Raw genomic sequence first — 22,594 nt, forward strand, 5'->3', positions numbered from 1 at the left:
TAGCAATAGGAATAGCTTGGAAGTTGGAGACTTCATAGCGTGGAAAGGGGCTTCTTCAAATCCTTTGTGAGCCAACCTCCATTTGTTTAGAGCTGGCAAAGGTCTGCATCCAACAGTCCAAATTTTCAAGTTGGAGTGTTATCAACTTGACAGCAGTTACAATTTTTATAAAGAACTTATTCAAATTATCCCACTGAAATGAGAAGCAAGCAGCCAATCCTCCCATTATTGTCACATCCAATTACATGGGACTTTGGAACGCTTTCCGTCAGGAAGTTCCTGTTGAGCTGTCTAAAGAGGGCAATTCTTCGCTGTCCTTATCCGCTGGATCTGTTGCGTCTAAATTATATGCATAATGCATAAGTGAACTATTGATGTTTCCTCTCTGCGAAAGCCACTGGACAGACTCTTCAGTTTGTTTTTCATCTCTCCTATAAACTGGGCTGATAGATCGTGATCTAACAAGACCAAATTGTAGTAATAATGATCATAATGACTAACATTTGTGTAGCAATTTCTAGTTTGCCCAGATCTTTATATCCCTGATTTTCTTTGCCCCTCACTAATACTCAGGATTGTGAGCTATTTAAGATGCTTTGGATCAGGGCCTGTAATTATGTGTCTAAGGGAACTTGGCTGTAAGATTCACCGCCACACTAGAGCTGGTTCATGGTGGTCTAGTTGGCTTTGTATGTGGTTAGTGCTGTCCCCCGGCATCAATATTGTAAAACATCACTTCTCATCTGAAGAGTTCAAAGGCATGCTTCTGTTCATCTACCGTACTCCTGTCTCACCTACTGTTTACTCTTCAATCGGCTGTAACTGGCTTCTCCCCACCATCTTGCTGGACCTGGTCAGGTCAAGTCTATCAGTGAGTCCACTTGTTACCAAACTAAAAAAATGATTTTTGCCCTTATCTTCCCTTGGGTATCTTTGAATCTGTGGATGACTAGAGCTTTGAAACGTCCACTCTTGGCTTCCGTGTCGCCTTGTTACCGGCTAATTCTTCTCCCGCTGCCTTCCTGAGCCTTTTCCCTGTCCTCTTGCCCTTCTCTGCCGGGATTCTCCTAGCATCCTGCCCTTGTCCCTTTAGTCCTCTTGTTCTACATGCTGCTCAAAGAGAGCCCACGAACTCTCTTGGTTTCAACTTCAGAATATGCCAAGAGCTACATAATCTTCCCCCCATGCTTTGCATTGAACTTCAGATTTTATACCCAGTTGTCTCCCAGATAGCTTGCTGGATCCAGGCATCCCACGAAACCTCCTACTTATTGTCTGTTTCTGGGGTTTTCTCGTATGGAAATGCCCTCCCCTGCACCTGATTCATACCTGCTATTTATTACCTTCTTTACGATTATTTTCTGGTTGTCCCACCCATGAAGTTTTCCTCCTGTACGTTTCCATGATACCATAGCACATCTCTTTTTTAACCTGTTGTGTGCTCTTTTTTATACTAGATTGTACATAGCTTGAGAGCAAGCCAGGTGACTTTTTTTTGACAGTCATGTCATCGGTGTCAGTAGGTAACCAGCTTATATTAGTGCTCAATAAATAGTAAATGGATAAATGAATGAGTCAGTGAAAGAAATCATTCCAACAAAATATTGTGCCTCTTTGGAGAATTTAATTAAATCTAAAATTGAGCATGGGGATAATCAGTTGAAGTTGGGGATGTCAAGTTTGCTCTCTTTTTCTCTTAATCCTCTGAAGAGCACAATATTGGAAGAAGTATTTCACATCAAACATTGGAGACAAATATTTTGAAATCCTCACATAAATTCTGTTTTAAAATGTATTCAGTTTAAGTCTCCTGATTCAGGAAAGAAATGTTTATCATAGTTATTGAGGGAACTGGGAAGGTGCACTTTCTGCTTTCACCTTACCTTCTTAATAACGTGTGGCTCACTAATCAAATGCAAAGAAGAGGTGCAGGTATGCGGGGAGGAAACCGTTCTGTTCCGGGAGACCTGCTGGGTGATTCTGGGCTGGAAAATGCATAAGATTGATTATATAAAACTGTATAGACAATGATTTTATAGAGTAGAACCTACCAGTAATTCACAGAAGTTAAGCAATGCCATCTGGTTCATTTATATCCCCTTTACACAATGGGGAAATCCACGTGATAATAACATCATACATGAAGGATAACTGAGCGACCTGACTGAAGGCAGTGTAATTGGGATTACGCAGGTACTGTATCTCAGTGATCTGTCAAAGCATTCTACAGCACACAGTGATGGGAAAATCTCTAGCTACAAAGGAAGTTCCCACTATGTCCAACTTACTGGGAATGCCAATTCTTAGCCCATTTCTCCCACGTGTGTTCCTTTGATGACTTAATCAGAATATTTTCCTACTCTAACCCCTGTTGATCTGTATCCTTATTTTGATTATTTTCCATTGCTTTCAAATGTAAGTTTATCAAGATCCATGATATCTGGTATGATAGCCACTAGCCATATGTGGCTACTGACATTGACATTAATGAAATTAAATAAGATGTAAAATTCAGTTCCTCAGTCACACTGGGACACAGTTTATGTGTTCAACTGCCAAAGTGGCGACGGGATTGAACAGCACAGGACATTTCCATCACCAGGGAATTTTCTACTGACCAGTGCTGATTCTAGGTCCACTATATTGACCTTTGGATGGTTTCACTGTTGCAGAAGACCTTTTTTCCTACATTTATTCCATCAGGCTCCTTGCCTTTAATTATGTACATATCATTCACTCCTCAATGAAATAAGTGGGGTCAGCGAATAACCTTATGAAAGTATAAATGGTGATTCTTAAAGAGTCATGCTTTTAATTCAAACTGCTCAGCTTTTAAAGTAATTTTCAGTTATTTTAGGGGTCTGAGAAGAGCTAATAATGTGTAACAGAAGTAGTGAGACCCTCTTTGACATAAGCTGGGATTACTTTAAAGCTAGAAAAAAACAAATTTTAAAAGTTTTGTTGTAACAGAATTTGGAGTTGTGCGTTTAGAGAAAGCAAGCTCAAACTCCACGTGCCTGAAATGTGACCGCAGCTTCGCCACCGAGTTCATTGTTTTCCCAGCTCCACCACATATACCATAATAATAACCTAGAATTCAGCTGAGACTGTGAATTTTTTGCACACATATGCACTGAGATTCGGGGAGATGGTGCTTATTTGTCAATTTTAATGATTGGAAATTATGTTAACCATTTACCAGTTGAAAGGAAAATGATATGAATTATCTGCAGAATAAAGGGAAGCACCTTTCAGTTTTATCTGACTGAGCCCTCGTATCTTCCAGCAGGTTTCGGTAGGTCAGGGAGCCTCAGAGCAAGGGTTCTGAAGAGAGAGGTGAGTGACCCTGTGTTTTCCCTGCACGAGCCAGCACATGTAATTGGATTTTACAGCTCAGTATTGATCAGGCTTTTCTGACAGCAGCTTCTCTAAAAAGCCTGTTCTCTACAGTAAAATGGAGCTTATGTACTTCTTAAGGTCCCTTGAGAATTTTGTGTTTGTGTCTGCCCGCCGAAGGGATGGAATGAAGAGCAGACTTCATTAGTATTTTGGGACCTTTCTTCCAGAGCCTGCTGGTACACCGCTCAGGGGCTTTCCAGGTGCTGTGAGTTTATTCTGGTTGGCGTGGGCTGTTTTTCTTAACAACCTCCTTTGAACTTTGACATGTCCTCTGGGACTCTATCTGAACAGAGCAGTTAAATTATCCTGGCCTTGCCAGCCCTCTGCTATTCAGGAAGGAGCTCTCTTGGCAGGGAGTTCAGAATGTTCTACCTTTCGAGGAAGTCGGGATGGAAATTGAATTAGCCACTGTCTGTACTCCTCTGCCCTGGGTCCAGGTATGGATGTACCTTTCAGACACAGGCACCAGGCTGCCCTCTTAGCCTCGCTAGAGATCTTGGATCTGACTGCCTGAGTCATTCTAAGAGGGTAGGAAGGCCAGAGTTGCCTTGTTTCTTTTCTCTTTCATATTAAAAAATGTAGATGCCAAGAATGATTACAATTACAATGCTAATATCTCCTCTTGCGATTTTAAGGTGCACAGTCATTTAAAATGACGTTTGGCTTGGCTAATACACAAAGGCTTTTTCTGAAACCTTTTCTCCCATCCGTGTAGTTGCTGGAACATTTGGAAGTAGATGTGTTTGTGCATTCACACAGTGCCCTTCTGCCTCCTGAGTTGCTCCTGGGTTCACTCACTCAAATCCAGAATTAACAACAGATTACAAAATTAAGTGTGCGATGACTAACATTCTGACCAGTATCTCAGTGGTCACACAGAGAAACAAATTATTTCTGATAACTTAAACCCATTAGGGAATATAATCCTTTTGGAGACTGACTATCTAAAGGTAGCCTGGACCCTACTTGACATTTAGGAATTTTTCTGGTTCCTATTTTGGGCATTATACATGTATCTCTATTGTCCTTTGAAGCAATATTGTAGGGATAATTATGTTAACACTGTTCCTGAAAACATATTTATAAACACACATGTGTCTACAATTGTGAGGAACGCCATACAGTGTGTGTTTGCTGTCATCTTTCCAAACAGACATCTTCTTGTGTGTTTATAAGGTACTTGCCTCTTTCACATCCTCATCTTCCACTACTCTGTCCAGTTACAGTCTGTTCCCATGATTTCTTCTGTTTCCCTGGAAAACATTCATTTGCTTTTAAAGCGACTTAAAAACAAAGGTGAGAAATTGGGAGGACGGCATTAACCTCCATGAGTGATGTCATCAACCCCAGTTCCCTTCACATACAAGAAAATATTTTGTCTACATTCATAAAAACAGTCATGTTTAACATTTCAATCCCTTGATTTTTGACAAAGCAAAGCAAAAATGTGATAAGAGATTACTGAGGAAAGGCAGGCAAGTGCAATCTCTCTCCAAACACTGCTTCTTAAAAATCTGTATTTCTTGAATTTATATTTTTACCCCCAAGCTTTATTGATTGAAAGGATAATAAGGCTAGTATTTCCTCGTACATACTTCGTATTTCATGAGTCTTTGTTTCCTTCATAGTTTTGGATAATTGTAATTAAATGTGGATATTTATTGAGCTGTAATGGACATATAACACTAAGTTAATGGTTATCAATTTGATACGTTTATATATTGCAGTGTGATAACCACCATAGCATTAGCTAACACCTCTATCATGCCAAATAATTATTATTTCTTTTTGGGGGGTGGGGTTGGAAACATTTAAGTCTTAGTCTCTCTTAGCATCTTTGAAGTTTAAAATACAGTATTGTTGTCTATAATCCTATGCTGTACAGTAGAGCATATTCACTACTCGTTTCAAGTTTGTACCCTTAACATCTCCCCAAATTCCACCACCCTCAGCCCCTTGTAACCACCATGCTGCAATATATTTTTATGAATTTGACTTTTTAGATTTTTACGTATAAGTGATATCATACAATATTTGTCTTACTCTGTCTGACTTACTTAGTATAATGGTCTCAGAGTCCATCAATGTTGATGCAAATGGCAGGATTTCCTTCTTTCTCATGGCTGAATAATACTCTATTGTATATTATTGTATTGTACATTATAGTGTGTGTATGCATGTATACGTGTATATACATACACACGTACACACGCCCCACTATTTGTTTATCCATCCATCGACACTTAGGTTGTTGACATATCTGGCCAGGGGGAATAATGCTGCAGTAAATATGGGAGTGGTTCTCTTCCAATATCCTGTTTTTATTTTCTCTGGCTATATACCCAGAAGTGGGACTGCTGGGTGATATGACAGTTGTGATTTTTTTGAACTATCCTGTTCTCCATAGTGACTGACCCAGTTTACATCACCAGTGTTTTATGTTTTTGACCTATTTTGCATACTTTTGCTTCACATATCCCTTATCTACTTATTGTAGACATGGCTGCTTTTACTACTGTCGTCTTTAACCTTCCTACCAGCTCTGTAACTGTGTGATCCACTACCTTTAGTATATGTTTGCCTTTGCCAGTGAGGTTTTTTTTTTTTCCTATCATAATTTTCTTACTTCTAATTGTGGCCTTTTCTTTGATGCTTAGGGAAGTCCCTTTTAACATTGTATTGTAAGGTTGATCTAGTGGTGATAAAGAGTTTTACAAACAAAAGTTAAGAGTTTATCTCTGAATTATGAATAATAACTTTGTCAAGTAACATTCTTGTTGGTAGGTTTTTTCTCTCAGAACTTTGAATATATCATGCCACTCACTTTTGGTCTGCAAGTTTCTGCTGAAAAGTCAGGTAATGATCTTACGGGAGTTCCCTGTATAAACAGTCTCTTTGTAACTTTAATTTTTGCTGTTTTAATTATAATGGGTCTTGGTGTGGACCTCTTTCAGTTCACCTTGTTTGGGACTCTGCTTCTTGGACTGGATGTCTGTTTCTTTCCCCAGATTAGATAGATTTCACCTATTTTTTCCAATACATTCTCTGCCCATTTCTCTCTCTTCTTTCTGGAACGCCTATAATGTGAATGTGGTTGATATTGTCTAGCAGTCCCTTAAACTAGTCTCTTTAAAATTTTTCCTTTTTTCTGTTCAGCTTGGGTGATTTCTGCTACTGTCTTCCAGATCACTGATCCATTCTTCTGTGTCATCCAGACTTCTGTTGACTCTCTCTAGTGTTTAATTTTCATTTCAGTTAATTATATTCTTCAGCTCTCATTGGCTCTTTCCTTTTCTGCTTGTTGATGTTCTGTGTTTGTTCATCCTTCTCACAAGATCAGTGAGCATGTTTATAATCATTACTTTGAATTTTGTATCGGGGAGAACGCTCATCTCCATTTCATTTACCTCTTCTGGAGTTTTGTCTTATTCCTTCATTTGGAACATATTTCTCTGCCTCTTCATTTTACCTAACTTCTGTGTTTATTTCTGTGTCTTATGTAGGCCTGCCTGTCTCCCGATCTTGGAGGAGTAGCCTTATATATGGGGCCCAGGAGCATGCCCCACTCTTGTCACCAGAGCTAGATGCTCCTCTGGGTGCGTCCCCTGCACCCTTCTGTTGTGGTCAGGCTGATTACTGTTGGAGTCCTTGCCGCCTCCTGCCTTTCAAGAGGCTCTCCAAGATCAGAAAGTGGGTCTGACCCAGTCATTGCCTCTGTGCTGGAACTCCAAGGTGAACTTTTCTGCGTGCCTTTTAGTAGTGGAGTCTATTTCCAATAGCCTTTCAACTCTCCTGAGTGTAAGCTTTATTTGTTTAAAGCCCAGCTTCCTGGGGCTTCATCTTCCCAGTGCAAGTATCTCCTTGCTCCTCAGGGATGAACTTCCCATGTGTGGGTCTGTTCCCCTCCTGTCTCGCTGTGGGTCCTTCGTATCTTCAGTTGTGGGAAGTCTTTTCTGCTATTGTTGAAGTCATTCTCACAGACAGTTGCTCTGTAAGTAGGTGTGATTTTGGTGTGCACGCAAGAGGAAGTGAACTCAGTGTCTTCTTAACTCCGCTAGCTTGAGTCCCTCTGTCACATTTAGAGTTGTCATTGATATGCAAGGACTTACTCATAGCGTCGTATCGTTTTCTGGTTGTTTCATATTTCTGTAGTTTTTGTTTCTGTCTACGAAAGCTTTACCTGTTTACTCCCCCTTTTATATTTTTATATCATTATTTACCACTATCTTTTGTATTAAGTTAGAGTAGCTATATTTTTAATATCACTATATTTACTTTTGTGTTACCAGTATGTTGTATATTTTCATCTCTTCTTATCATTGATTTGCATCCTTTCAGTTTTAAGACCTGACTTCAGCATTTCTGGCACGGTATGTCTAGTGATAATACACTCCCTCAGATTTTTTCCTGAGGAAATCTTTATTATTCCTTCATGTCTCAACGGTAACTTTGCCAGAGTACTTTCTGCTCACAGTTATTTTCTTGAACACTTTGCATATGTCGTTCCATTCTCTCCTGGCCTGAGAAATCTGACAGCCTAGAAGGGGGTTCCTCTGTAGGTTATGATCTTTATCCCCTTGCTTGCTTTTAGGATTCTCTCCTTATCTTTGATTTCTGCCAACTTTATTATACTGTGTCTTAGGGAAGTTCTTGCATTGAGATAAAGAGGGTGACTGGTTTGCTTCATGAACTTGGATGTTCAAGAACAAATGTCTAATTTACTGTTCAAAACTGGGGACGAAAAGGAGCAACATCTTAAGCTGCCATGATGCTGGAACCACTCTTGGACATTCTTTTTAAACATGCAGAATAGCCACACTTGCTGACCTTAGTTTCAATTTGATGATTCAATAGACTTGGTTCAATTATAGTTACTGTAATAGTCTTATTCCTTCTCAACCTCTGATTATTAGACTCTAAATGCAAAATACATACTTCAGAGGTAGCAGTATCTACTCCATCCCATGTTCACCCTCACTTCCAAGGCAAAAAGTGTAAAAATTACCAAGGATATATACCATTTATCCATCTCCTGAAAATATTGATAAAGCCTTTTTGTGCAAGACAACAAAGTAAAACAGACTGCTCTCTGAAAATTTTGAAAACAAATTTCAGACTAAACCATCTCATTTGACTTTTCTATGCATATATAACTTACAAACTTATATTTATGTGTATATATATAGGCTCCTACAAGAACACTTTATTCTATGAGTTCTATATTATTTATTTAGAGTGAACTTTGAGGGATTTAAAACACATAAATTGAAATGATAGCATATTTTTCAGGTTACTGAGACTGATGAGGATATTGGAAATTTTATTTTAAAAATTCTCATTTTGTCCTTTAAAACAGTGAGACAGATTCACTATTATACTTTAAGGAATTTTTACTAAAGTGTTATTCTCTAACATAATCACCAAGCTCTGAGAGTCAATATTGGATTTTTATAACGTTATTGTAATATTACAGTATTATAATTATTAACTATCATTGGATTGGTAATTATTAGTGAAGTAATAACTCCTCCAGAATTGGGGTTACTAATTCACGTAAACCCTGCCTCATGAGCCATCGGTATTTCTGCTATGGTTGTTGTTACCCTAAGTTTTTTAATCATTGTGGTATATAAACACTATGTGGGTGTTTGTCCAATATCCAAGAATTTAAAATAATTCATATTCCTATTGAGCATATAGAAAAACCAACTCTTATTTGTTCACCTTGTCTTGGGTAACTATCTAAAAAAATAATTTAGCAGGGAGGGTATAACTCAAGTGGTAGAGTGTGTGCTTAGCATGCATGCGGACCTGGATTCAATACCCAGTACCTCCTCTAAGAATAAATAAGCAAGCCTAATTACTTTCCCCTACCAAAAAGAAAAGTATAATTTAGAATATCTGCCATTTGAGATCAGAAGGAAAATTACATTGAATAGGATATATGAATAGGATGTTATTTTATGTCACCTTGACTGGCCAAACACTATTCTGGGTGTATCCGGGAGGGTGTTTCTGAATGAAATTAACATTTCAGTTGGTGGGCTAGGCAAAGGAGATTGGATAAGGCCCACCCCCATTAGAGAAGGCAATCAAATGAAGACCTGAATAGAACCAAAAAGGCTAAGAAAGGGCAAACGCCTTTTGTCTAAGTGCTTGAGCAGGGGCTTTGGTCTTTTCCTGCTTCTGGACTCGAACTGAAGTATCAGCAGTTCTTGGGTCATGAGCCTGCCAGGTTTGGGACCAGTTTTCCTGGTTCTTAGGTCTTAGGACTCAGGTTAGACCTACACCATCACCCCTCCTGGGTCTCTAGCTTGCCCACTGCAGATCTTGGGACTTCCCAGCCTCCATAATCAAGCCAGTTCCTTATTGTGTAATGTTACACACACACAGACACACACACACACACACACCCTCTGTTGGTTCTGTTACTCTGGAGAACCTTGATTAATATAGTAAGTCATCAGTTTAAATAAATCTTTAGACTTTAACATAAGTAATCCCTGAATCCTTTATTATCACTGAGGAGTTAAGGCAAAGGTAGGGTCCCAGTTAAGAAAAAGATCTTATTGGACCATTTAACCCTCATAGTCAAATTTCACTCCCCCTGCTCCAACAATCTGAGAAATAGACAAAAGTAGGATTATTATTCATCAGTGTTGAGAATCTCAGAGAAGGTAGGTGATTTGCCCAAATTCACAAGGCTAGTTTTCTGCATTAGGACTTGAGCCCAGGTTTTTCACATGCCAGTTTTATAATCTTATCACTATATGCTACACCTTTTTTGTGTGTCTAACAAATGAGATTTTTATCATTTGGAGAAGAAACCTGTGTCCAAGTCCAAATCTATTAGTAGGTTTTTACTATTTGAGTTATCAATACTTTAACACAGGTAGTTTCCATCCAGTTTATTCCTTTCAAGGATCTTTAAATATTTCTTGAAATAGATTGACTAGATACACATAAATGGATAATTTTATAACTGACATTTAAAATGTGGCCTATGGTTTTTTTGTTCCCTTAAAAATGGAACAAAATTAAAGTGTATAAAAGGGTAAAGGAATAAAACAGATAACTAGTCATTCCTGAGGGCGTTCTGGGCATTTTCATCTTATGCTCCTTGTTTGCTATACTTCCTACTTATGCTTGGAAATTCCTAGAAAATTAAGACATTAGCGGTGGCCAGGAAAATCAGAACCCAATGGTTCAAGCAACTATGATATTTCTGACCCAATGAGCTCTCTGAAAAATAGTAAATGGATGTTTCATTTTCTTCTGGTTTTAGAGACTGCTTCCTGTTACTAAAAAAAAATGCATATATGTAAATACATAACCCCCTAAATAATACAGTAATTCATAATGCCCTCATATAGTATGTTTGAATCAGCTGAAGTTAAAAAGTAACTCTTTTGTCTCCCTACTGCAATATTTTTATCTTTTCCCACAAGCAAAATATAGGCAGAAGACAGAAACATGCGATGAGTCTTTCCCATTACAAATTTCCAAGACTCTGCTGGAATGCCGAGTCATACTTTTAGGTCATCCACAGTTCATCAAAATGATTAACCAGGTCTCTACCAAATACTGAGTTGGAGCTCAAGTACAAAGACCACACACTAAATAAACTCAGGCAGTTTACAAAGCTGAGTACCAGCAGGAATTAGCAAATGTAAGGAAAGATTAGGAAAGCCAAGGAGGAAAAGTTGATGGTGTAGAAAACTGTGCTCTCATCTCATTGAGATGAGAACAAAAATCCTGAGATATTTAACTGTGGTTGTTCTCTTTGGTCTTTTTTTTTTTTTTTTTTCTTTTTTAGCAAGAAAACAAATGGACTAAGACAATAGAAAAAAGGTGAAAATACAGGAAAATCTGGTAAAAGGGAAATTTAATAGATGAACTTTTAAAGGCAGGTCCAAGAGATTTATATTTTGAAGTATATAAAGACTTGGCTACTAAACTTGTCCCATGATAATCATGTATAATTTTTTAATGTATGGGATATCGACAATTACAGTTTAAACAATCAGAATTGCCTTCAAGTCAGCAGGGGAATATGTTATAATGGATCTCCAATTCAACCTGTAATTGCTGTCAGCATCTGATCCCTAGTTTTGCTAGAAAGAAGACTTCTTTGGGGGGAAGAAGAGGGGTGATCTGTAAACTCCTCTTTCTCCTTTGCGTGATGCTTTACACAACTACTTGGCCTTGACAGTGATATATATATATCTTGCTTTTTGTATTTTCTTAAATATCTGTAGAGTGTCTCAGTAACTTGTTACATGTTTTATAGATAAACACCCTGCTTTTTGGTAGCTTAATGTTGATAACCAGTGTTTATTAAGTAGAATAAATTTGAAGTCAAGAGGAGTTAAAGACTTGAAAGCATGATCATATTAGGTTAGACCCAAATGGGTTAAAAATTTGTTTAGTTTGATACAGACTTCAGAAGAGACAAATGGTTCCCTCTGAACTGTAGCATCAGATCTTCTCTCTTAATCAAAGGATGAGTTCCCTGAAGATGGCGTGATCCCAGTCCTTGTATTAACATTTTAAAAGTCTTGTTCTGTTATAATCTTTTTTTTTTTTTTTTTGGTCAGGACACGTCCTTAGGTGGATACATAAATAAAATATAGTTTCTACATTGATAGAAAAGACCCATACAAAACAATCTTGAGGAATTTAAAGGAAATTTTTATACTATATATGAGCCCACATGCATGTCTGTGTGTGTGTGTAACAATAAGTCAAATTTGGCTTTAAGACAAAGGCTTTGGAGCATGAAAGATTTACTACCTAAAAATGAACATTTTCATCAGAAAGTCATTGTCTAGAAACTACTGTCCCAATAATATAATTTTAAAATCAATACATAAAAAATTAGCAAAATTACAAGAAGAAATGGACACATCTGCAATCATAGCCATAGACTTAACAGACTTCTCTCAGAAACTGATGGAAAGAAAAAAAAGTCCTTTGGATTTGAAAAAGTAATTAAAATTTATCTGGCTGTATTTAGATCCTGCCCCAGCTATCTGCTAACATTCTCTCAGACATACTGACCACCTAATGAATGGTGACAACCAAAGAATCATTAATATGCTGATAGCATTTTGTTCAGAAATATTTATAATTAATGAAGATGAAAACACTACACATTAAGGTTGTGTGATGGGTTGAAAGTGGTATTTTGACACACATTAGAAAAAAATAGAAAACTAATGTGCTAGTCATTTAACTCAAAAAGTTAGAAACAGATGAGAGAGAATGGGGCATGCAGAAGAAAATAAATGGAGACATTAAGTAGAAAACAAAAAAGCAACAGAAGATCAACAAAATCAGAAACAGAATCTTTGAAAGAACGTTAAAAATATCTGGCAAGATGAAGAGAAAGGAAGCAGAAAATCTATTTTATAATTAAAAATTGTTTTAGCCTTATTAATAACTTTATGCAAGTATACTTGAAAATTTAGAAATACAAGACACTGTTTTACAAAAATATAATTGACCAATATGGACTCAAAAAGGAATAGATATTCCAAATTAAATATATTGAATCAGTATTATAAAAATCTTTTCATTAAAGAAATCAGACCCAGATGGTTTTACAATGAGGTTTACCAAAACTTCAGGGACTAGATAATCTTCATTTTAGACCAACAGATCTAAAAGAGAGGAAAAGAGAAAGAAATGGAAAGCACCCCAGCACGTTTTGTGATGCTACTGTAATCCTGTCATCAAGAATAGCACTAGAAAAGCAAATTACCTTGCAATCACTTGTGAATATAAATTTAACTCATTAGCATGTTGAATCTGGTTATGTGTATCTGCTGGAGCCCAGGCCCTGTGCTGGATGCTTTATATACATAAGCTAAATTAGCCAAGATGTTGAAGAATAATGGTTAATTTTTTTTGCACTGTTTGGCAGAAAAGTATGAAAATATTATCAGAATACCTGTATTAAACACCTGATCGAAATATAAGAAGAACATGCAACTATAAACTAAGTGGCTCATATATTAACCAAACTAGGAAAAAAAAAATCACTTCACTGACTGATGGTGAATTAATCAAATAGTGTTGGGCTGAAGCACTAAAGAAATGTGTCCAGAGAAAATAAACTTGTTTGCCTACTAGCAGTATAGCAAAAACAGTGCTTAAGGGGTTGAAGCAATTGAGATATTGGCAATATCAATAGATAATTAAAAAACAAAGCAACTGATTTCAAGTGGTTCCCCTTGTCCCTGAATAAGTTAAGGTGTTTCTGATACTGCTTTGTTGCTTATTCGAGGAATCGATGAATTTGAAGTGACGGAATTAGCATCGATGAATGGTATGAGTGCAACAACTTCTGCTCAGTGTGTTTTCAAAGTTAAAAAACTAATTCAGTAAAACCTGAGGTGGCACCTTCTAAGATGTATGAAGCAAAAAGAGGCTTATTTGGATAAAATTACAGAATTGCTTTTATGTAAGGCATATGGTTATTCCTTGAACTATTTACCAGTAGATACATTGTGGAAAACATTTCAGTCTAGCAAGTGTTACTGAAACAGTGGTATCAAGTTTAAACTTCATTTGTCCTCATTTATTTAATTATCATCAGTTCTGTGAAATTTTGTCAGAATCTAAATATTCTAACTTCTACCACACAGCAGTTTGATGGCTTAGTGGTAAAACTTTTATTGCTGAACAAGAAAAACTGCCCTCAAGATTTATTATCAAACACTGAATGGCTTTGGAGATTAGCATTTGCTGCAGAATTAACGTTTGATGGATTCACTCTAAATACAAGGCAAAACAGTGCTTATATATGAAGCTTATGTAGTGGTAAAGCCATTTTGCTAATAACCAACATTGTCTGAATCACAATTAATGGTTAGCTGCTCTATAAACTTCCCATACTGTCAAAGTTAAAACAAGAAATTAAAATTGCATTCCCAATCACATTTCCAGTGAATGTATTTATGAGCACATACTACAGGCTCAGTGTTTTTATGGACCTTGATGCAAGTGAAAAGCAGTATTTCAAAATCCTCTAAGTGTTCAGTTGAAGAGCTTCCAGCTTAATCTTCATTTGAAAGTCATTTATCTGCATGCATTGACATATAAAATCAAGTATCAAGAGAAGAATCTAATAGAATGCTATCAATGATTTCCACATGATGGATATGCTCAATTAAAATCATTCTTGTGGGCTGATATCAGTATTTGGAAAATACCTGTCTAGAAGACATTTTCATAGGTGAAATAGAGAAAAATCTCTGTACAGATCCAAATTAGCCAGAGGACACACAATTAATTTTGATGACAGGGAACTAGATTTGAACCCAAATTAAGCAAAATGTTACCTCCTCTAAGAAAAAAAAATTTCATTCTCTTTAGTAGACCTGTATTACAAAATATATTTTATTCACTGATACAATTGTAAGTGTGATAATTTTCTTAATTTATCTTTTTCATAGTTCATTATTACTATATAGAGACACAATAGGTTTTTGTATATTCATTTTGTATCCTACAACTTCACTGAATTTTTTAGTTTTAACAGTTTTGGTGAAATCTTTGGGGTTTTCTATTCATAATATGGCATCTGCAACTGGTGAAAGTTTTATTTCTTCCTTTCCAATTTGAGTGCCTTTTATTTCTCTTTCTTGCCTAATTTATCTGGTTAGGACTTTCAGTACTATGTTGAGTAAAAGTGAGAGTGGGCGATCTTAGAGAAAAAGCTCTCAGCTTTTCACCTTTGATGTTAGCTTGGGCTTACATATGGCCTTTAATATGTTGAGATACATTCCCTCTGTACTCACCCTTTTGTAACTTTTTATCATACATGGATGTTGAATTTTGTTAAATGCTTTTTCTTCATCTATTAATATGACTATGATTTTTATCCTTTGTTTTCGTTATATCACATTGATTGATTTGCGGGATTTGAACCATCCTTGCATCCCTGGAATAACTCACGCTTGATCATGACGTGTTCTCCTCCCACTATATTGCTGAATTCAGTTTGCTAATATTTTGTTAAGGATTTTTTCATCTATGTTCATCAGGTATATTGGCCTGTAATTTTCTTTTCTTGTGGTGTCTTTGTCTGGTTTTGGTATCTAAGCATACCACTACAGAAAATCATCAAATCACAAATAAGAGCAGTGAAAGACTTATACATGGAGAACTACAAAACATTGATTAAGGAAATTAAGGAAGACTTAAAGAAATGGAAAGATATCCCATGCTCTTGGACTGGAAGAATCAATATCATTAAAATGGTCACACTGCCCAAGGCAATCTACAGATTTAATGCAATCCCTATCAAATTATCCAGGACATTTTTTTTTTTTTACAGAACTGGAACAAATGATCCTAAGATTTATATGGAATTATGAAAGACCCAGAATTGCCAAAGCAATATTGAAGAAAAAGAATGAAGCTGGAGGAATTACCCTCCCAGACTTTAGACAATACTACAGAGCTACAGTAATCAAAACAGCATGGTATTGGCATAAAGACAGACATATGGATCAATGGAACAGAATAGACAGCCCAGAAATAAATCTGCAGACCTATGGTCAATTAATTTTCAACAAAGGAGGCAAGAATATTTGGAGAAAAGACAGTCTTTTTACCAAGTGGTGCTGGGAAAACTGGATAGCAGTATGTAAATCAATGGAAGTTAGAACACTCCCTCACCCCATACACAAAAATAAACTCCAAATGGCTTAAAGAGTTAAATATAAGAAAAGACAGACATGATAAATCTCCTAGAATAAAACATGCAAAACATTTTCTGACACAAATCTTAGCAACATTCTCCTAGGGCAGTCTCCTCAGCAATGGAAATAAGAGCAAAAATAAACAGATGGGACCTAATTAAACTTATAAACTTTTGCACAGCAAAGGAAGCCATAAGCAAAAAGACAAACTACAGAATGGGAGAAAACATTTGCTAATGATGCGACTGACAAAGGCTCAATTTCAAGAATATATAAACAGCTCATACAACTTAATAAGAAAAAATAAACAACCCAATCTGAAAAATGGGCAGAGGACCAAAACAAGCAATTGTCCAGTGAAGACATACAAATGGCCAATAGGCATATGAAAAAATGTTCAATATCACTAATTATCAGAGAAATGCAAAGCAAAACTACAATGATTTATCATCTCACACAAGACAGAATGGCCATCATTCACAAGTTCACCAACCATAAATGCTGGAGAGGGTGTGGAGAAAAGGGAACCCTCCTACACTGTGGGTGGGAACATAGTTTGGTGCAGCCACTGTGGAACACAGTATGGAGATGCCTCAAAAGACTGAAAATAGACTTACCACATGATCCAGCAATCCCACTCCTGGTCATATATCCAGAGGGGACCTTAATTCAAAAAGATACATGCACTCCAGTGTTCATAGCAGCACTATTTACAACAGCCAAGACATGGAAACACCTAATTGTCCATCGAAAGATGACTGGATAAAGATGTGGTATATTTATACAATGGAATACTTCTCAGCCATAAAAAAGAATGAAACGATGCCATTTGCAGCAACATGGATGGACCTTAGAATTCTCATTCTAAGTGAAGTAACCCAGAAAGAGAAAGAAAAATACTATGATATCACTTATATGTGGATTCTAAAAAAAAAAAAAAGAAAAATTACGAAACAGAAACAGACTCAGACGTAGAAAACAAACTTATGGTTACTGGGTGGGTAAGTGGGTGGGAAGGGATAAATTGGGAGTTCAAGATTTGCAGATACTAACTTACATAAAATAGATAAACAACAAGGTCCTACTATATAGCACAGGGAACTATATTCAATATATTGTAGTAACTTACAGTGAAGAAGAATATGAAAACGAATATATGTATGTTCATATGTGACTGAAGCATTATGCTGTACAGAAATTGACACAACATTGTAAACTGACTATGCCTCAATAAAAAATATATAATATATATATACAAAGATATAAATAAATATATATATATATATACACAAAAAAATTTTCCTATCTGGCCCATCATGTTTAAAGGCCTGAATCTGAAAATGTCACTCACTTATTTAAAATCATTAAATGAATTGCCAGTTACCCAAACGTTTCAGAGCGCCACGACTTGGGAGTGGAGGGTGTAGGTGAAGGAGAAAAGGAGGAGAAGGTTGCATGCAGCTAGAACAGATTTTACGTCCAACACAAGACTCACTGAAACATTTCCTGGTAACACAAACCATATTTAGGAAATGGGCAGTAACTTTTTCTCTTTTTCAGCAACCGTTCGTGTGGAAAGTACTTTGATAAGCAATTCTACTTAGATTATTTTTTTCACCACTTTAGATGGTGACTTTTATAGCAATAGTTAATGTTCCCATATATTATAGGTAACTTTACTTGAATGAGTTGCATTAAATCTACTGTGTTCTGTGTCTAACTGGTTTTCTTTTAACCAGTGGTATTAATAACATCACTCACTCTCCATTTCTCGACTGTCGGCTGTAAAAATTATCTGGCATTTCTCATTCATTTATTACAAAAGTATTTATCGAGCCTTATTTTGTGCCATGCACCACCAGAGCTACCTAAAACAATGTGGTAAATAAGACACAAAGGTTTCCTGCCTTCATAGGTCTTGCATTCTTCCTCAGTATATATAATAAAATTGTTATCAAAGTTTTTTTTTTTTTTAATTTTTCTTTGCTCCACACTCTGTTCAGGGGTCTCTCTTGTCTATGGATAATTGACAGCAAAATAAAACCACAAAGGTAATTCTAATTAAAACTGGAACCAAAAATGTACCATACATAGGGGGAAAGTCTTCAATTATATGTAATTTGAAAATAAGAATTATGGGTCTATAGTTTCACTTAATTAGAATTTACTTATAATTTAAGTGGCCCCAAGTCTTAAAAAAAATATAGGGCTGGTTTTAGTGGCTCTGAACTTATCCAACATCATTGCATGTTAGCATGAAATATTTTTTATCTCTTATTCAGCTATTCAAAGTGAATAGACTCATAGACACAAAACAAACCGACTACCAAAAGGGAAAGGGGAGCTGCAGAGGGATAAATTAGGAGTTTGGGGTTGGCATATACACACTACTGTGTGTAAAACAGATAAACAAGGACCTACTGTAGAGCACAGGGAACTATATTCAATATCTTGTAATAACCTATCATGGAAAATATGAAAAAATAGTATGTATAACTGAGTCGCTTTGTTGTACACCTGCAACACAACATTGTCGATCAACTATACTTCAGTTAAGTACAATTTTTTTTAGAAGATCTGCATCATTTTGGTTAAAATGTAGTACAGTTGACCCTTGAACAATATGGATTTGAACTGTGTGGCCCCCTCTCCCACACAGACGTTTTTCAGTAGCAAATGCTATAGTACTACACTATTTGCAGTTGATTGAATCTGCACATGCCGAGGAATCAAAGTTGCAGTGGGCAGACTCTAAGTTACTCGGAAATTTTCAACCGTGGCAGAGGGCTGGCACCCCTAACTCCCACATGTTCAAGGGTCAGCTGTACTTATACAAAACTGGCCTAGTCACGTTTCCTGAATATTTGCATTAGCATTTGATGTTCAAATCATCTTCTCTCGAAGCACCTAAGGTGTCATTATCCTTGCTCATTTTCCTGTTAACTGGACCTGCTCTTCCAGAAACATACTTTTCAGTGGCCTTGTCTGTGATTCGATCAGGTCTCCAAGAACACCTTCCTTCACTTCTTTAGATTCAGCATCTTCAGAATGTGAAATGTTTACTATATAACGGACATGCTAATTACATTATATTGTTTGGGTTAAGCCAGACCAATCAAGCCTGACATTGACTCAGGCAGAAACGAACACTGGTGACCAACAGGGAAGGGCTCTTTGAGGAGTCATTACGTACAGAATTTATTCATTTGTCAATATTTAATTTTTTTGCTTCACACTCCAACCCCATAACTCTGAAGATTTGAATAATAAATGCTCAGCAAAAAGTTCCTTGTACTTTTGCTTTATATTCTCAGTCCTGACCCTGGAGATCCAAAAGAAACCAAGGTAATGAAGCCAGCTTTCATCCAGAACTGAAAGTCACAGAGCTGTGAAGGGCTTCTAAATTACTGAGCTACCCAGAGTTTGCCGGCGTTAATAATGATGGGAAAGAAACCAAATGCCATGTCCCAGTTTGGAAGTGTATACCTTTGAGCCGGGGGTGGAGAGTTATCCATATTAGAATAAAATCACCACCTTTCTCACCTCCTAAAAAGAACTGGAGCCTAGCGCCACCCTTTTTCAATTCCAGCTCAGGATACCAGTCGACAACTTGGCTTGGCAGCAGAACCATCACAAAATGTCACACCTTCTAATGAAATAATGACAATCAGCCAACTAGACACTACATAACAGGAAAATCTTCTCTCTTCTTTCATAAAGGTTTATACTAGCATCAGAAATTAACGCAACATTGTAAGCTAACTATATACTTCAACAAAAATTTAAGTGCACTAAATCCTAAAAACAAAAAAATGTTAAGTGAAAGAAGCTAGTCACAAAAGACCATATATGATTCCATCTATATGAAATTCCAGAATAGACAAAGCTGTAGAGACAGAAAATAGATCAGTGGTTGCTTTGGGCTGGAAGGAGGAGGAAAAGGGAACAGTAGCTAAAGCCTGGGGGGTCTCTTTCAACATAATGAAAATGGTATAAAATTGACTGAATATGCTTAAAGCCACTGAATTAAACACTTGAAATGGGTGAATTGCTGTATATGAATTATATCTCAGTAAAGCTGTTTTTTAAGGGAAAAAAAGATTTATACTAGGATTCTCAAATGTAAGAAGATTTAAAGGGAGTTCCACCAGAGACCAAAACCCTTATGTCATGATGGTTTCTTAATCCACTCAGATTTTCCAAGTAATTGCTGCTAATGATTTCCTTGTTCAGTATTCCTCCTTACAAGTGTGACCTCCCCATCCCTCTCCCTTTCAGTTTATGTCTGTGTCATGATTTTATAAACAGCGGAACAAATGGCAGCTAACTCCTGCTAGGAAAATCAGAGCTTTGAAAGGCTGTGGCAGAAGTGGAGATAAGTTTCTCTCAGATGTCAGAGTTCTTGTGTGCAGCTCTTGTCTCTGTCCTAATTAAATTCCAAGTGAAGCTATGTCCCTCTTATGGGACATCTGCCTCCTAGCTGACAGAAGTCCTCTGCTCCCTTTGGAAGAGAGGGTGGAAGGGGTTGGGTCCTGACCTGTCTCCGTGATGCCTCAAGGAGAACTTGAAGGACAAAAAAAAATCCCTTGTTTAGTTCATGAAATGAATACTATTATCTGAAAAATTAGGTTTAGAAAAAAATCTGTTCTAATACTTTCAAGTTAAAGAATCACTGTAGGTTTTGAGCTTGCCTTTAGTTATATACTTAGTAATATTTTTTTCAAGGATTTTAAGTTTACCACTGCAAAGTTAATGATTATGGCAATTGCTTAATGAAAGGTAAGAACTATAAAAAATGAATGCTTAAGTATATAATAAAACCTTATTAATAATCTAAGAATATGAAACATCTTAACATAAATACTTGAAGATTTTTAAGTCACCTTATAAATATTCTTCATCAAAAATTTACAAAATGTCATCAAAGAGCAGACCTATATGAGTGAGTTAAATATGTATAAGGAAAAAGCATTGACACGTTTTGTGCAAATAAATACGAAAGTAACTTTAACAATACCTAAAGCAGTATAGCGAGTCTATTTTCTTTGTGCTATTGTTTGTACTAATTATATACTGATAACATTTCTAAAGCAAATATTAGTCTAATATATTCACATTTTTAAATACTAATGAGCCTGTTGGAAAAAAAGCATTGGCCTGAAATGAAAAAAAAAAAATCTTGCAACTCAAGTCCTTACTGTACCACTTGAAAGTTATTAACCTGTAAACATGACATTGAACTCCCCCAGTCCTCAGTTTCCTTTGTTCTAAACGGAGGGGTTTGTAATCTAGGGTCCTTAGCCTGAACTGGTGGGGTCCAAATTATTTAATGAATGTAGCAAATAAAGAATGTTTGTGATCCCCATCAATTTCCACTACTATCGAGATGCTTCTACGGGTGGAAGGTAGACCTAACATTGAACTTTCCAGAAAGCACATGTTAAGATAAGGTCCTCACTGTCTTTCTTCAGTAAGAGGTGACTGCCCAAGGCTGGACAGGGAATCAAAGAAAACCCATCATGTCCTTCTTCCATCTTTGAGAGCAGATTGTTTGATTAAAGGTATCAGCAGCGCCTCAAGAAAGACTAGGTGAATTAAGTCAACAGTCATTTCTTTAGTGCTCATGTTCAAGATACTAGAAGAAAAATTGTGTCTAATTTGTGATGGTATTTCTAGGACCCACTGATCTCAGCATGAAGAGGCAGTTGGCAACCAGCTCAGGATCCTCCAGCAGTTCAAGCTCCAGACCCCAGCTGAGTCCAACTGAAATCAACGCTGTGAGACAGCTTGTTGCAGGATACCGAGAATCAGCTGCATTTCTATTGCGTTCCGCAGATGAACTGGAAAACCTTATTTTACAACAGAACTGAGTCTGATGATGATCCTCTTGACCGAGGTCTAAATTTGCAGTTTCCACTAATGACATTTTGATTTCCCAGCAGAGATGCATCTGGTCTTACTGCACAGTCTTAAGAGAAATACTTCCATTAATGCCACATTGTCCTTGATCCTTAAAGTGATAATGTTAAGGTGCTTCAAAGGAACTCTGACCTCTGAAGTACTTGAGATAATGTGTCCAGCCTACTGCTTTTTGTTTCAGTGTGCCAGCATAAATATCTGGGGAAAAAAAAAAGAAAAAAAAAAAGGCTGTCTATCTCTAATTCAAGGATAAAACAGAAGAAGCGTGTGGTATAAAAGATAGTTCAAGATCCAGCTGAAGTATTAGTGGAATTTGCTACTGACTTACTGGACTGAAAGTTACAGTATCTGGCAAAAAAAAAAAAAAAAAAAAAAAAAAGCCAAAATTTCTTGTTGCTACTGGATATAACAATGAAAAGGATCTTGTATTTTAAAAAAAATATATATGTAATTTTTATAAAAAGAAAACTTGTTTTTCATTCAAAATTGTCATTTTTACTTTGGTAACTTTTTCATAGGTCCTAAAAGAAAACTGTTTTGAGGAACTACTGTAAGTACCTTTTCCA

General features: G+C 36.6%; 1 protein-coding gene across 8 annotated transcripts in view; it reads left to right on the forward strand.

Annotated features, from left to right (window-relative positions):
• Positions 1–22,380, forward strand: part of NOL4 (nucleolar protein 4) — a 239,867-nt gene extending 217,487 nt beyond the window's left edge. For all 8 annotated transcript variants that reach the window (XM_064481518.1, XM_031438989.2, XM_031438990.2 and 5 more), the window contains one exon: positions 21,786–22,380. In XM_064481518.1, the coding sequence (XP_064337588.1) occupies positions 21,786–21,979 (194 nt within the window). In that variant the 3' untranslated portion in view covers positions 21,980–22,380. The remainder of the gene's footprint in view (positions 1–21,785) is intronic.
• Positions 22,381–22,594: the final 214 nt, after the last annotated feature.

Source organism: Camelus dromedarius, chromosome 32 (assembly GCF_036321535.1).
Source record: "Camelus dromedarius isolate mCamDro1 chromosome 32, mCamDro1.pat, whole genome shotgun sequence".
NCBI classification, from domain to species: domain Eukaryota; kingdom Metazoa; phylum Chordata; class Mammalia; order Artiodactyla; family Camelidae; genus Camelus; species Camelus dromedarius.